The sequence below is a fragment of the Pseudonaja textilis genome, chromosome 5 (assembly GCF_049901715.1).
Source record: "Pseudonaja textilis isolate UNSWEBS1 chromosome 5, rPseTex1.2, whole genome shotgun sequence".
NCBI lineage: Eukaryota > Metazoa > Chordata > Lepidosauria > Squamata > Elapidae > Pseudonaja > Pseudonaja textilis.
This window is the reverse complement of record NC_141994.1, coordinates 74,292,417-74,307,408: the sequence shown is the minus strand read 5'-3', so window position 1 is coordinate 74,307,408 and position 14,992 is coordinate 74,292,417. Positions and strand designations below refer to the sequence as shown.

Here is a 14,992-nt window from a genome sequence, read left to right as displayed (position 1 = left end):
AGCTGCTTCAGCTGTTTTCCAGATGTTTCTTTTGGGCAGACCGCTAATTAGAGGCTCCAATTTCATTTCTTGGCTCCTGGCAACCGGCAGAACCAGTTATGTGCCACGTTCGTGTGCTTTTAAAATATTTTAACTTTCCTGGATGCGCTCGGGAAGAAATAGCAACAGGAACAATTTGCTAAATGTAAACGCCGCTCGACTCCAGTGGCTCCGGGAGCCGGGGATTATGGGGGCGGGAGTCCATGCATTCGGGACATGGCACCGCAGTCCCCGTCATTTTTTTTCCCCTAGGAGTCTTGTTAAAACTCTAGCCCAAAACGAATAGGAAGGGGGAAAAAACTAATATAAAAGTAGTTCTCCTTTAGCGACCATAATCGGAGCTGGCAACTTGGTCGTTAAGCAAAGTAGCTCGCTACTAAGTAAAACTGTGGCTACCTGGGGGTGGCCCCAAAGGGAACGAGAGGCGCTGAGAAATCAGCCCTGTTATTTTTCTGCCTGCGTCACATTCCGTGGCGGAAACAACCTTCACTCACCTACTTATTTGCACAAAGGGGGACTCAGTCGTTAAATGAAACAGCCGCTAAGTGAAACCACAACTGGGCTTACTTCTTGATTTCGGCTTTCCTTTGCTTTACAGACCTGTGAAGGTCATAAGTGAGAGGACAGTTGCCGAATGACTTTAAAAAAAATTTATTTATTTTGACAACAAACATCGACAAATACATAAACATCAAATAAAAACCATATTTCCATTGTACATATATCTCTTGTGCACAATATCAACAGTCTTTCCCTTGTAAGTTTAGATTCAATTTCATATATAGATCAACGAGGCATACTATATTATTATTATTAACTCCTTATCAGACTATAATTATAAATTCACATCATCCTTTTCGAGCAAATCTCAACTTTTACAAAACCTAGTTCATAATATCATTCATTTCATTATAATCAGTTATATTGTACCATTGCATTATCTTATCTTTACTATTATGTGATATTATTATAGTATATTTTATTTCCCTATTTTCTTATCTAACCATTGAAAAAAATAAATCCCATATTTTATAATACTCTGATTTCTAATGTCAATTTACTCATTTCTGCACATTCCAATTATGTCCTTAATCGCCTCCTCTTCTATCGGAATTTTTTTCACTTTTCCAGTTTTGAGCAAATACAATTCTAGCTGCTGTTAAAACATTTATAATTAAATATGTCAATTCTCCTTCAGGTAAGATGCCCAATAAATTTTTTTTCATTTTTTTCCAGCCATGTATGAATTTTAGTCCAGTATCTCTTGGCTTCCAAACACATCTACCACCGAGTGACTTTTACATCACCGTTGTAAAACTAGAAACGGCCGCTAAATGAGATGGATGCTAAGCGAGGACCACTTCTACATAGAGGCTATAGCGTTAGCAATGTAGCTTAATCTCAAAATCCATACCTGTGAAGATAATCATATAAATATAAATATAAACATATACATAAACATATACATTACATACACATACACATACACACACACACACACACACACACACACACACACACATATATATATATATATATATTTTAATCCTACAAAGACCCAGTTCTGTTACATTGAAAGCAAAACAATTCTCTTTCGATCATATTTCTCAAAAGTTATCTGGTCTCTTTGCAGGTTAAAAAGAAAAAAGAAATATAGGGAGTCCTCGGCTTACGACCGCAAGGGAGCCCCCAAAACACATTTCTGTCGCTAAGTGAGACAGACATTAAGCAAGTTTTGCTCCGTTTTATGAACTTTCTTTCTTGCCACGATTGTTAAATGAATCATGGCAATTGTTTAGCTGGAAAACCAGTCATGAAGTGAATCTGGCTTTCTCGTTGACTTGGTGGCCGCAAAAGAGGATCATGGGACACTGCAACTGTCGTAACTATGAGTCAGCTGTCCGAATTTTGAAGACGTGACCATGGAGATGCTGTGTTGTGAGTGTGAAAAATGACATACTTTACCTTTTTTCAGTGCTGGTGTCACTTGGATCCGTCACTGAATGAATTGTAAGTCAAGGACTCCCTATAGGAACGTTGGAGAATCCATCCCTGTCAATCAGAACCAGGTTTCACCCTGTAACCCATTGTTTCTCGATCTTGGTTACTTGAAGGTGAGAGAGCTTCAATTCCCATCTCAAAGCATGACTGGCTGAGGAATTCTGGGAGTTGGAGTCCCCCCATCTTAAACTAGCCATGTTCTAACCCTAATCATGCTACTTGGGACTGAAGGTCATGGTGTTTATTGGGCTACGCCATGGGACACCTTGTTGGGTCAATGATGGTCAAGACTCAAGTCCTCTCAACCACTTTATCTTGGTCAGTTGACCAGATGTTTAGTCTCATCAAATGTAGGAATGTCCAACTGGCCTTCAACTGTCATTCCAGAAGAGCCAAGCAAAGATCTCTTTCTTGATGGCCATCAAATTTCGGAAGCCCAACTCAACAGAGAGATGAGTCCATTGGTTGGATGGTTTAGAAACCAAGATTCGGACAGAATGATAGCTAAGGTGGCGTTGACTTCTTGGGCCCCAACAAGAGAAGCTGTGGAGGACATTTTTTTGTCTTACCCACCTTTGTCCTCTTAAGATCTCAAGATCCTACTTGGTCGGTTGCAGCTAGTCCACAAATGAGATTACTTTCCCGTGAGGTTTTATGGAACAGAAGGCCGGATACTTAGATATCCCTAATCCCCAAGTTTGCATCTCGGATGATCTGGATTAGCAGCTGATCCCAACTTGAGCCGTTAAGCGGACTTTGTCCTCCATGGGTGTCCTATAATAGGGCAGGAGAAGTCTTCCAGAAGGGTCCACACTGGTGTCCCGGGCTTGGGAGGATGTCCGAAGAAGATGACTTCTACCTCTACGAAAACATCTCCTCCGTGAAGACCTGGGATGGCCCCCAGTATCACATCGCGCCCATGTGGGCCTTCCACTTCCAAACCATCTTCATGGGCCTTGTCTTCTTCGCCGGGACGCCCCTCAATGCCATCATCCTCTTTGTCACCGTCAAGTACAAGAAGTTGAGGCAGCCGCTCAACTACATCTTGGTCAACATCTCCTTCGCCGGATTTATCTTCTGTGTCTTTGCGGTTTTCGTGGTCTTCTTGTCCAGCTCCCAAGGTTATTTCTTCTTCGGACGTCAAGTCTGCCAATTCGAGGCCTTCTTAGGCACCGTGGCAGGTAAGGACAAAGACTGGGAAGGAACTGGGGAGGTTGTTCTCGACCTTGGTCATCGGAGTGGACTTCAACTCCCAGGAGTCCCCAGCCCCTTGTTGTGTGGACATCAGGGCTAGCTGGAGAATCCTGGGAGTTAAAGTCCCACTTTCATTGAAGGTTCAGGGCAGGGTCTCCCAATCTTGGCCATTTTATAAAAAGCGTAGACTTCAACTCCCAGAATTCTCCACCTCATAAAGCAAGCTGGCTGGGGAAATCTTGGGAGTTGAAGTCCACCCTACTGAAAACGACCCGGGGTTTGAGCAACAGCGTGTCAGTGTTCCAACAAACCTCCACCCCAAATCAATAACTCCGAGACAGACGTATCTCAAAGTGTTCTGACCCAAACCTGGTTCCAAGGAAGCAAACGCGAAACGGAGGTAACAGCAAAAGCTTTTAAAGCTTCTCTGCGAAATCCGTTCCTTCCCGGTGAAAAGGCTGTTTCAAAACTAATTGTCTCTGAGAAGAACGAGCCTTGCCAAGGCGGTGCAAGGCTGCCAAGAACACTAGATAAAGTTGCCAAGAAATATTTCAAACACAAAAGAGTCTCGCAACACCAACTCGGATATTCCTAACGTCCACCGGGCTCGAGTATCAAAGGTCTTTGCTTTCTGCAAAGAACTGCAGCTTCTCAGCTGGCTTTTATATCTTCTCAGGGAGGGGCCATTATCTTCCAACCTTACTCTTGAATCGCTCGTGCTGCTGCAGCTGCTCTTTCCTTCTGTGCACATGCACTTGGCACAGGCTCCTTGGGGTGCTCTTCCTCACTGCTGCCAGCCTCCACAATCTCCGAAGGCAGCACCCCACTTCCTGGTGGTCCTGGCCCCATCCCTGCATCACACGCAGGCCCCTCACCTGAGTCCTCAGCCGTCCGCACCTGCTGCCGGCGAACCACAACACAAAGGTATCTTTATTTGGATAGTAAACTGGTACATCAGTGGAATCCCGAATCTAAAAGTTTTCGGCTTCCTTGCAATATTCCAAACTATAAATCCATCCCTCCTCCTGGCCATCATCGCATCACATGGGCCAATCAGGATCCGTCCTAAAGTAAGGTCCTTATTTCATTCTGTGCCATACTCCATGACCTTGAACTAACAAAAGAGTTTTATTTTGTCTACTTAGAGCTGCTCAATTGAATCTCCACCCTCCCACACACACTTTCTCAGGCTCGTGGCAGCGTGGGGGCATCTAATCTCAGTATGGCCTCCAAAGCTGACACAGGGGTTGAGTGGATTTTCCAGCCATCCAATCAAGGCTGAGGTTCGCAGGTGGATCAACCTGTGGTCTCCTTCAGATCCAGCCAAGGAGCAGATGACGTAAAGTCCTAATCTAGGGCGTTTGAGGTGGATCCAGTCCTCTTGGAGGTTATGCAACACTTCTCAAACCTTGGGCGAAAGCCCGTGTGAACAATATAATGCAGGGGTCGTCAAACATGGCCAGTTTAAGACTGGAGAACTTCCACTCCCAGAATTTTCCAGCGGGGAAAATTTTGGTTGAAGTCCACAAGTCACACATTTGAAGTGGTGTGTCTTGTTCCTCAGATCAGAGTATATTAACTAAGGGACATTTGATAGTGCCGCCAATGCAGGAGTCCATCAATCACCCCCCCCATCTATCTATCTATCTCTATCTCTATCTCTATCTCTATCTCTATCTCTCTATCTATCTCTATCTCCATCTCCATCTCTATCTCTATCTATCATCTATCTATCTCTATCTATCTATCTATCTATCTATCTATCTATCTATCTATCTCTATGTCTATCTATCTCTATCTCTATCTATCTATCTATCTATCTATCTATCTATCTATCTATCTATCTCTATCTCTATCTCTCTCTATCTCTATCTCTATGTCTATCTATCTATCTCTATCTCTATCTATCTCTATATCTATCTATCTATCTATCTATCTATCTATCTATCTATCTATCTATCTATCTCTCTATCTCTATCTATCTCTATATCTATCTATCTCTATCTCTATCTATCTATCTATCTCTATCTCTATCTATCTATCTATCTCATCTATCTCTATCATCTTTCATCTATCTATCTATCTATCTATCTATCTATCTATCTATCTATCTCTATGTCTATCTATCTCTATATCTATCTATCTATCTATCTATCTATCTATCTATCTATCTATCTCTATCTCTATCTATCTCTATCTCTATCTCTATCTATCTATCTATCTATCTCTATCTCTATCTATCTCTATATCTATCTATCTATCTATCTATCTATCTATCTATCTCTATCTCTATCTATCTCTATATCTATCTATCTCTATCTCTATCTATCTATCTCTATCTCTATCTATCTATCTATCTCATCTATCTCTATCATCTTTCATCTATCTATCTATCTATCTATCTATCTATCTATCTATCTATCTATCTCTATCTCTATCTATCTTTATATCTATCTATCTCTATGTCTATCTATCTCTATCTCTATCTATCTATCTATCTATCTATCTATCTCTATCTATCTATCTATCTATCTATCTATCTATCTATCTATCTATCATCTCCATCTATCTATCTCTATATCTATCTATCTATCAAAGCGAAATACCCCTCACGCATCATCCCAAAATCTCCAGAACCGTAAAGCCTACAAACTTGAAATTGGGCCCGTATGTTCCTCTTGGTTTCTAAGGGCTCACTAAGAAACGATTTTTCCAAAAGACCCTCAGAGCATTTAGAGTAATTTGTATATTCTTGTTATTAACACGCGTTGATCTAAGGAGTTCTACTCCCCCTGCACACCTGAAAAAAAAGAAATCTCTTCCAAATGCAAAACACAAGCAGAAGAGTTTCGGTTTCACAGCGTCAAGCAGCTTTAGTACAGAACAGGTTGAGCTAAGCCACGCCCAGGCTCCTTGCTGTCTCCTCCTTGCTCACACAGCGAATACTGTTTCAGTTTCCAAACAGCCCTCCACTCCCTCACACACTGACAGGACACTAGTCAGATGAATACCCATGGATGCTGGTAGGCAGAGGCAGACTTTTTTCACCCTTATTTTCCTCCCCCAAAAAACTAAGCCCGATCACACAGTTTCGTAGCGAAGCACAGGTCTCCAGCTAGTACAGTCCATATGTCTTAAACCAAGCCTGCTGGGGAATTCTGGGAGTTGAAGTCCACCCTCCTTCAAGTAGCCAACGTTGAGAAACAGTGCCCTGAAAGTAAGGACGGAGATGAATTGAATCTCACACACACACACACACACACACACACACTCTCAGGCTGGTGGCAGCGTGGGAGCATCTAATCTCAGTATGGCCTCCAAAACTGACACAGGGGTTGAGTGGATTTTCCAGCCATCCAATCAAGGCTGATGTTCGCAGGTGGATCAACCTGTGGTCTCCTTCAGATCCAGCCAAGGAGCAGATGACGGAAAGTCCTAATCTGGGGCGTTTGAGGTGGATCCAGTCCTCTTGGAGGTCGACGGCGTAACCTTGGTCAGAAGTTTACATTCTGAGCTCCTGCAATTGTCCACTTCTAATTCCACACCTCCTACCCGTGTCTGTCTGTCTTGTCTTGTCTTGTCTGTCCGTCGTCCCCAGGTCTGGTCACCGGCTGGTCCTTGGCCTTCCTCGCCTTTGAACGCTACATCGTCATCTGCAAACCGCTGGGGAACTTCCGTTTCAACGCCAAACATGCTCTGGTGGTGGTGGCGACCACGTGGGTGATCGGAGTTGGGGTCGCTCTTCCCCCGTTTTTCGGCTGGAGCAGGTTTGATGGGCACAGAGAGGAACCAGAGTAGTTGCTCCTCCAGGAAGCGCGCGCGCGTGTGGGTGTGTGTGGGGGTCAGACTAGAGGACCTCTAAGGTCCCTTCCAGCCCTAGGATTCTGTGATTCCCTTCATATTCTTGCTTGAACGAATATGTGATGAAATCATACGATGCCCAGCTAAGGGAATTAAGTATGTTTAGCCCAGGGAGGGAAGCTTTGGTGGCGGGGGGAAGGCAGGGATTCTACCGGTTCAGACCGATTCGGGCTGGCAGCGAACCAGTTCACTGTGATGAGCATCTGCCCACCGTCCACTGCTCTTTCCCGTCCTTTATTTCCATTTTTTAAAGCACAGCTAATGCTGTTTTATTCACAGGGACTGCAGTAGAAGGTAAGTCTTAGAGCTTTTTAAAATGCGGAGCGCGCAGGCAAAGCGTGCGATCGCTGAACTGGTTCCTAGCCTGGAATCCCACCTGTGATGACCCAAAGGGGCATGGCACAAGGGCAACACAGCCAGATAATCCGTGGGAGTCCCTTTATTCGCTCCAACTTTGCCCCCAATGTCCTGGTTACCTTCTGGGCTGGAGAAAACCTCTCCCAGGAACAGCCTTGGGCTGCAGAGAATCCAGTCCAAAACATGGTCAACAAAAACTGTAATTATAAGTCCAATCAAGGCAAAAGGAGGTCATTAGTCCGGCAGGGCAGGAGAAGGAATTCCAGACGTGAAGGCACGGCAGTAATTTAACCCAGTTAGGATGCCAGGAACACAGATAAGCAAAGTCAACACAAAGTCCCCAGCTGCCGCACTCAGCATGCATCTCTTTTAAACTCTCATTCAAAGGTGTGGCTAAGGGAATCAGGGCCCTTTCCTTCCCCGTAAGCCATGCAATCCGCGTTGCTCCCTTCGTTCTTCCCTGCATGCCCTAGGATGAAGAGGGGGTGGGCCTGGGTCTTCCTCCGAATTCCCTCTCCCTTGTTCTACCTCTCCCCTGCTCTGCCCAGCCGGACTTCACCCTTCCCCAGTTTCCTCCACAGCCAACGGAGCCGCGCTCCCACTCTCTGTCAGCTGTTCGTCTTCCTCCTCAGATTCAGACTCTGACAGGGGCACGACACCACCCCTGCTTAGGGGGGGCATGATAACTGTCTGTCAGTACTTGAGGGGCTGTCGCAGAAGATGGGGGTTGAACCCAAAGGCAGGACAAAAAGCAATGGGTGGGAGATAGTTGAAGAGAGGTCCAGTCTAGAAATCAGAAGAAAATTTTCGAGAGTGAGAATGATTAATCAACGGAATAACTTTCCTCCAGAAGTTGTGGGTTCTCCATCACTGGAGGTTTTCAAGAAGAGACTGGACAGTCACTTGTCTGAAATGGTGTAGGGCAGAGGTGAGCAAATATGGCCTCTTTATGACTTGTGGACTTCAACTCCCCAAATTCCTGAGCTAGCATGGCTTGCTCAGGAATTCTGGGAGTTGAAGTCCATAATTCATAAAAGGGCCGTAGTTGCCCACCCCTGGTGTAGGGTCTCCTGCTTGAGGAGGGGGCTGGACTAGAAGACCTCCAAGGTCCCTTCCAGCCATAGGAGCCTATAATTCTATCCCTGGCAATGTCTCTCCGTCTTCCAGGTTCCTCCCGGAAGGACTGCAGTGTTCCTGTGGGCCCGACTGGTACACAGTGGGCACCAAATACAAAAGCGAATACTACTCCTGGTTCCTCTTCATCTTCTGCTTCCTCATACCGCTCACCCTCATCATCTTCTCCTACGCGCGGCTTCTGGGCGCCCTCCGGGCGGTAAGTCGCAGATGCTCTGTCTGGACTATCGGTAGTCCTCGACTTACGATCACAAGGGAGCCCCCAAATTTCCTCGGCTAAACAAGGCCACCCTTCGATCACTTTCACCCCGTTTTAGGACCTTCCTTGCCTCCGTTGTTAAGTGAATTGCTGCAGTTGAACAAGTTAGTAACCCAGTTGTGAAGTGAATCCCCGTTGACTTTGCTTGCCAGAAGGTCACATAAAGCGATCCCGGGACACGGCGACCGTCGTAAATATGAAGCAATCGTCTGCGTTTTGATCACACGACCATGGGGAAGCTACAAGGGTGAAAAACTGCCATAAGTCCCTTTTTTTTCCCAATGCCATTGTAGCTTTGAACAGTCACTAAATGAACGGTTGTAGGTTGAGGACTGCCTGCACGGATTTCCCGGAGAGGAGCTCCACAGCTCGTATGCAAGACTGCAAGGAGGCCCACGGTAGACGTGGCTTGTGATAACTCAATGCCATGTAGAAAGTTGAGACTCTTCGTAATTTATTGCGTTGGAAAGAGTCAGAAGTCAACACCTTTGTTCTTCTTCTTTTAAAATCCTGCGCTGCCCCTTTTTTTTTATCCGAATTTTCCTTTTCATTGTAGCTTAGGTTATAATCAAGAGGAGGGGGTGAGGGGGAGGAGGAATGGGGTTTTATGTCTGAGCTTGGTGGTTTTCTCGCAGACATTTCATGACCCAACTAGAGAACATCGTCAATACTAGGAGGGAGTAGGGTTTGCAGAAAGAGGAGGAGGAGGAGGAGGAGGAGGAGGAGGAGGAGGAGGAGGAGGAGGAGGAGGAGGAGGAGGAGGAGGAGGAGGAGGAGGAGGAGGGAGGAGGAATAATAATAATAATAATAATAATAATAATAATAATAATAATAATAATAATAATGCGGGTCCTTGATATTTTCTGAACTTGATCATTTTCTTGCGGACATTTGCTGACCCAACGAGAGAACCTCTTTAGTGCTGGAGGGGACTGAGATTTGTAGAGTGGAAAGGAGAAGGAAGAGGGTGAGGAGGAGGGTGAGGAAGGCAAGATCCTTGATCCTCTCGGGACCTTGATTATTATTATTTTTTTTCCAGAAACTTCACGACCCAGCTGTGGGTTTTTTGATGGGTCTCTTAGCATGGCTGTTTTTCTTCCAGACATCTCATGACCCTACTAGGTCACCTCATCAGTGCCGTCCAATGTCACAAACTCTTCTGTCCGCAGGTAGCCGCTCAGCAGCAAGAGTCGGCCACCACCCAGAAGGCCGAGCGAGAGGTCTCCCGCATGGTTGTGGTAATGGTGGGATCCTTCGGTATCTGCTACGTTCCATACGCCGCCCTGGCCATGTACATGGTGAACAACCCTCAGCACGGCCTCGACCTGCGCTTGGTCACCATCCCTGCCTTCTTCTCCAAGAGCTCCTGCGTCTACAACCCCATCATCTACTGCTTCATGAACAAGCAGGTGAGTGCGTCAGGTGCCAAAAAAAAAAGGACCAGGTTTCCGCGTGAAGGTCCAGTGAAACTGCTTTTGTCAGGGAATCGTACAGCAGGCGTCCGTATGAGGTCGGAGAAGCCGACGCGAAGATCTAGAGTTTGACGTAAATAAATATGTTTCACATTTGTACTTTCAGCAGACAAGAGCGTCGAGGACATCCTGAGGTAAATCTTCAGACAGTATACCGAGCAGACAGAAGAAGAAGAAAGGTCTGGGGGGCGGGAGGAAAACTCCCCCTTTTATACCCACAGCAACCAGTTGCAGTGCAGATTACCTCATGCACGAGCGGACGAGATAGTCAGGGACATAGGAACATCCTATTTACGTATTTATTTGTTTATTTTGATTTGTCAATCGCTTACAAGATAATAGGGATAAGTATATACATAGTTATGAATACATGAAATGGGTGCATATAAGAAAAATAAAAAAGAAACCATAGGACAGGGACGGTAGGCACGTTGGTGCGCTTATGCGCGCCCCCTGCAGACCTCTTAGGAAAGGGGTGAGGTCAATAGTTGAAAGTCTAAGGTTAAAGTTTTGGGGTTTGGGGAAGAAACCACAGAGTCAGGTAGAGGATTCCAGACATTGACCCCTCTGTGGCTGAAGTCGTATTTCCTGCAATCAAGTTTGGTGCGGTTAACCTTGAGTTTGTATCTATTGTGTGCTCTTGTGTTGTTGTGGTTAAAGCTGAAGTATTCATTGACAGGTAGGACATTGCAATGTATGATTTTATATACTATACTTAGATTGGACCGAAGATGGCGTAATTCAAGGTTTTCCTGGTCTAGAATTTCGAGTCTGGTGGCATAAGGTCTTCTGCAACGAGTAGAGGAGTGGAGAACTCTTCTTGTGAAATATTTCTGGACTTTCTCAACTGTGTTAATATCCGATACGTAATGTGGGTTCCAGACTGATGAGCTGTATTCGAGTATTGGTCTAGCAAATGTTTTGTATCCTCTAGTTAGTAATGTGATATTACCAGAGAAAAAGCTACGTAGGATTAGGTTAACAACTCTTAATGCCTTTTTGGCTACGTAGTTACAGTGGGCTCTGGCACTTAGGTCATTAGACATGAGGACTCCAAGGTCCTTGACAAGAGTTTGGATCATCAACAAGGTCTTGACTATTCAGCTTGTATTTTATTTTGATTTTTTTTGCCAATATGTAAGACAGAGCATTTATTTGTGGAGATTTGATTTCTGCATCTGAAAGCAGAACGAGAAAGAACAGATGTCCCAAAGGTGCAACTTTCAAGAGGCAGCTAGACTTTTTGCTTTGAAGACGTTTCGCTCCCCATCCAAGAAGCTTCTTCAACTCACGAGGAAGCTTCTCGGATGAGAAGTGAAACATCTTCAAAGAAAAAAACAGAAAGTCCAGTTGCCTCTTGAAAAAAAGCACTTTGGGGACAACCCTGACTTCCACAGACAAGAAAGAAGAGATGGAAACTCATCAAGGAGAGAAGCAATCTGGAATTAAGGAGAAACTTCCTAACAATGAGGACAATTAACCAGTGGAACAGCTGGCCACCAGAAATTGTGGGTGCCCCAACCCTGTAGGTTTTCACTTTTCGAGAAGAGACTGGACAGCCACTTGTCTGGAATGGTATAGGATTTCCTGCCAGAGCAGGGGGTTGGACTAGACGACCTCTTGAGATCCCTTCCAGCTTGGCCATTTTGTATTTTATGAGATCTTCTTCGGCCAATTCTCAGGCAGTCCTAAAACTCCTGTCTCCCTCCTTTCCCAGTTCCGTGGCTGCATCATGGAAACGGTGTGCGGCAAACCTATGACGGACGAGTCTGACATGGTCTCTCAGAAGACGGAGGTTTCCTCAGTGTCCTCCAGTCAAGTCAGCCCCAAGAGCTGAGAAGCCCACCAAGACCAGGCCCGGAAGCCGCTCGGCACGTTGGAACGTGACCAAGATGATGACTATGCCAAAAAAAAGAGACCCCCCTCCCCGCCCCACGAAGTTCTTTTAAAACACGTGCGCGTCCCATTTCTCTAAAGCCCCGTTGTTGGGGAAAAGATCCGCGGGAGGGCGAGGTTTTCCGTTCTCTCCCGCCAACTGATCCCCGTGGAAATAAAATTGCAGCTTAACAGGACGGACCCTTTCTGTCCACCCACAAATCGGATGTTCGGGTACCCGGCTCGCACACCCCCGAACAGCAAACCACACAACCGGAGGTGGGTCTTCAGCTGGTTCGGACAGGTTCTGGAGAACCGTTAGCGGAAAATTCTGAGTAGTTCACAGAAACGGCCAATCCCGCCTCCGACTGGCCCCGCCAACCCCAGATCTCTTCTCTGCTTCCCGTCGAGCCCCAGCTGATCGGCTGGGTCTCCTTGGGTTGCCCTGTACAGGAGAAGGGAGCTGGAAAGCAGGTTAGTGGCAGGGGAAGGGGGATTTTGCTGTCTATCCTTCCCCTGCCACGCCACGCCATCACGCCACGCCACGCCACGCCAAGAACTGGTAGTCAAAACTTTGAATCCCAACACAGCACACGACGCAACAAGGATGTAAACAATTTTATTAAGACACCATTTGTCCGTTTGTACATTATATAAAACTCTACGGATGCTGTATAAGAAACGCCCTTCTCAAAGATCGGCGATGGAGATGGAGAGAGAGGGAAGTCTTGCCTTGCCTTTTCCTTCCTTCCTTTCCTTCTTTCTCTTTCCTTTCCCCACCAACTTTTCGAATAACTGGAAGAACATCCAACAAGGAACACCGCCAAGATTGCAAAAACGTGTTTCGAGACCTGTCCCACGCCTGTTACCTGTAAGGTGACACGAAAGCTTGCGGGTCCCCGCCCCCCACACCTGTACAGCGAAGCACTGGAACCCCAAAATCGGGTGGGTGGGGGGACCCTTCCCAAAACTGAGCCTAACTCCCTCTCTGGAGTAATAATAGGCCTTTCCCGAGCCGTGCAAATTTGCTAAAGGCCCCCCAAGTTTCACCAGGCGCTGTGAGCCACGATTGCAAAAAAAATAAAAAATAAAAAATGACCAGAAGAAGCCAGGTTCATCTATTACCAACTTCCAGGTAGAGAAACACCTGGCAGGGCTACCGATTGGCCCATTTCCTGCCTTGCTTTGGCCTCTCACCTGCTTCTCCTGAAAAAGGCTGCGGGGCCGCATTGCGGTGTTTGGCTAACCGAAAGGGCCACGCAACGGTGGCAAATCCGTGGCCGGACTGGGCGGCCATTTTAGTGTTATTGAAACGAAAAATCTCTTCCTTCCCATTTGCGCACTTAAGGGGATGAAAAATATATATATATATGACCAGAAAGTAATACCGTTTCAAGTGTTCACCTTTACCTATCCACACACCTGGGGGGAAAACGAAAAAAAACCTCGCTAAGAAATCCACAATTAGTCGTGTTTAGGAAGCCAGGTGGGAAGAAAAGGCCTGTGCACCTAAGAAAATGTTCTCCTTTTTTAAAGTTTTTCAGGGCGAGGAGGGGGGAGAAGAAGAAAAAAAAAAATAGCATTATTTCATTTGCAAACGCTCAGAAGGAGACGGCCGTTGTGGAGACAAAAACAGATTTGAACGACGCGTGGCAGCCTTTCAAAATGCACCCTGCCCAGATCCAGACAACTTCGCAAAAGAAGCTGTGTTTTGGCAAACCAGACACCCAAACGGGGGTGGAGTTTGAAGCCGGGGGGGTTGTCCCCAAACACGGCAACTTTTCAGGGCTTTTGGGCTTCAAATTCTGGGAGTTGGAAGTCCACAAGCCTGAAAAGTTGCCAAGTTTGGAGACCTCTGTTTTAAGCAAGGGCGGCCAAATATCGAGGTGGGTGTGTGTGTGTGTGAAAACATTCCAGGTTGGGAGATGGTTGTCATTTCCACCCCCCCCCAAAAAAATCAAAGCAAGGGACAGAAGGCAGATTCGACTTTTCCAGCGAGGGAAAGGCTTATATACCCTGACAGATTAGGGTTGTGTGTGTTGGGGAGAGTTGGGGTCTCTTTGTATCTTCCCCACTTGACCCCCCAGAGGCCACCTGGCTGGCAGGAAGCGCAGAAGGAAGTTTTAATCGTGTGTTAATTTTAGGAGTGTGCTTCTCTGCCTGTTTTGGCCTGGCTTCCCCCAAAAACTTCCTTTCCTTGGGCAAACTTTTTTCTTTTAAAAAGAAAAAAGAAAAAAAAAGGCACTTCGAAAATGTAGAATATATCCAGGCGTCCTTCGGGCGCCAGCAGCCCCCTTTCTCCTTCGAAAGACCCCTTGGAAGGGTTCCTTCCCCCCCCCAATTCTACGATCCCGGAGGACGGCGTCTAAGAGAAGCTAGGTTGGCGACTTCAGCCCATGGGACTGACCCAATTCAGCAAATCTCCCGTTCTTTTAAGCCTGGGAGCGGAAACCAAGCAGAGATCACCAAACTGGAATAGTGTTAACGAAGAATCCCAGGTTTGAAACATCCACCGCCAACCATGCAGCTCCTGCCAAGGGCGCCATTTGAGGGACGTTGGGGAAACTGAGGCACGGGGGAACACACCACTCTGGAGGATGTCCGGAGGTTGGAAGCAAACTTGGGAGATGTTTTAAAGTCTCTCTCTCTTTCTCATTCTCTCTCTCTGTCTTTCTCATTCTTTCTTTCTCTTTCTCTCCTCTCATTCTATCACTCTCATTTCTCTCTCATTCTCATTCTCTCATATTCTCTTTCTTTCTCATTCTTTCTCTTTCTTTCTCTCCTCTCATTCTATTGCTCT

General features: G+C 46.1%; 1 protein-coding gene across 1 annotated transcript; it reads left to right on the top strand.

Moving 5' to 3' along the window:
- The first annotated feature begins 2,837 nt into the window (after positions 1-2,837).
- Positions 2,838-12,739, top strand: OPN1SW (opsin 1, short wave sensitive). Its single transcript, XM_026722693.2, has 5 exons — positions 2,838-3,221; positions 6,833-7,001; positions 8,620-8,785; positions 10,015-10,254; positions 12,035-12,739. The coding sequence occupies exons 1-5, from the start codon at positions 2,876-2,878 to the stop codon at positions 12,152-12,154; spliced, it is 1,041 nt and encodes a 346-aa protein (XP_026578478.1). The 5' UTR covers positions 2,838-2,875; the 3' UTR covers positions 12,155-12,739.
- Positions 12,740-14,992: the final 2,253 nt, after the last annotated feature.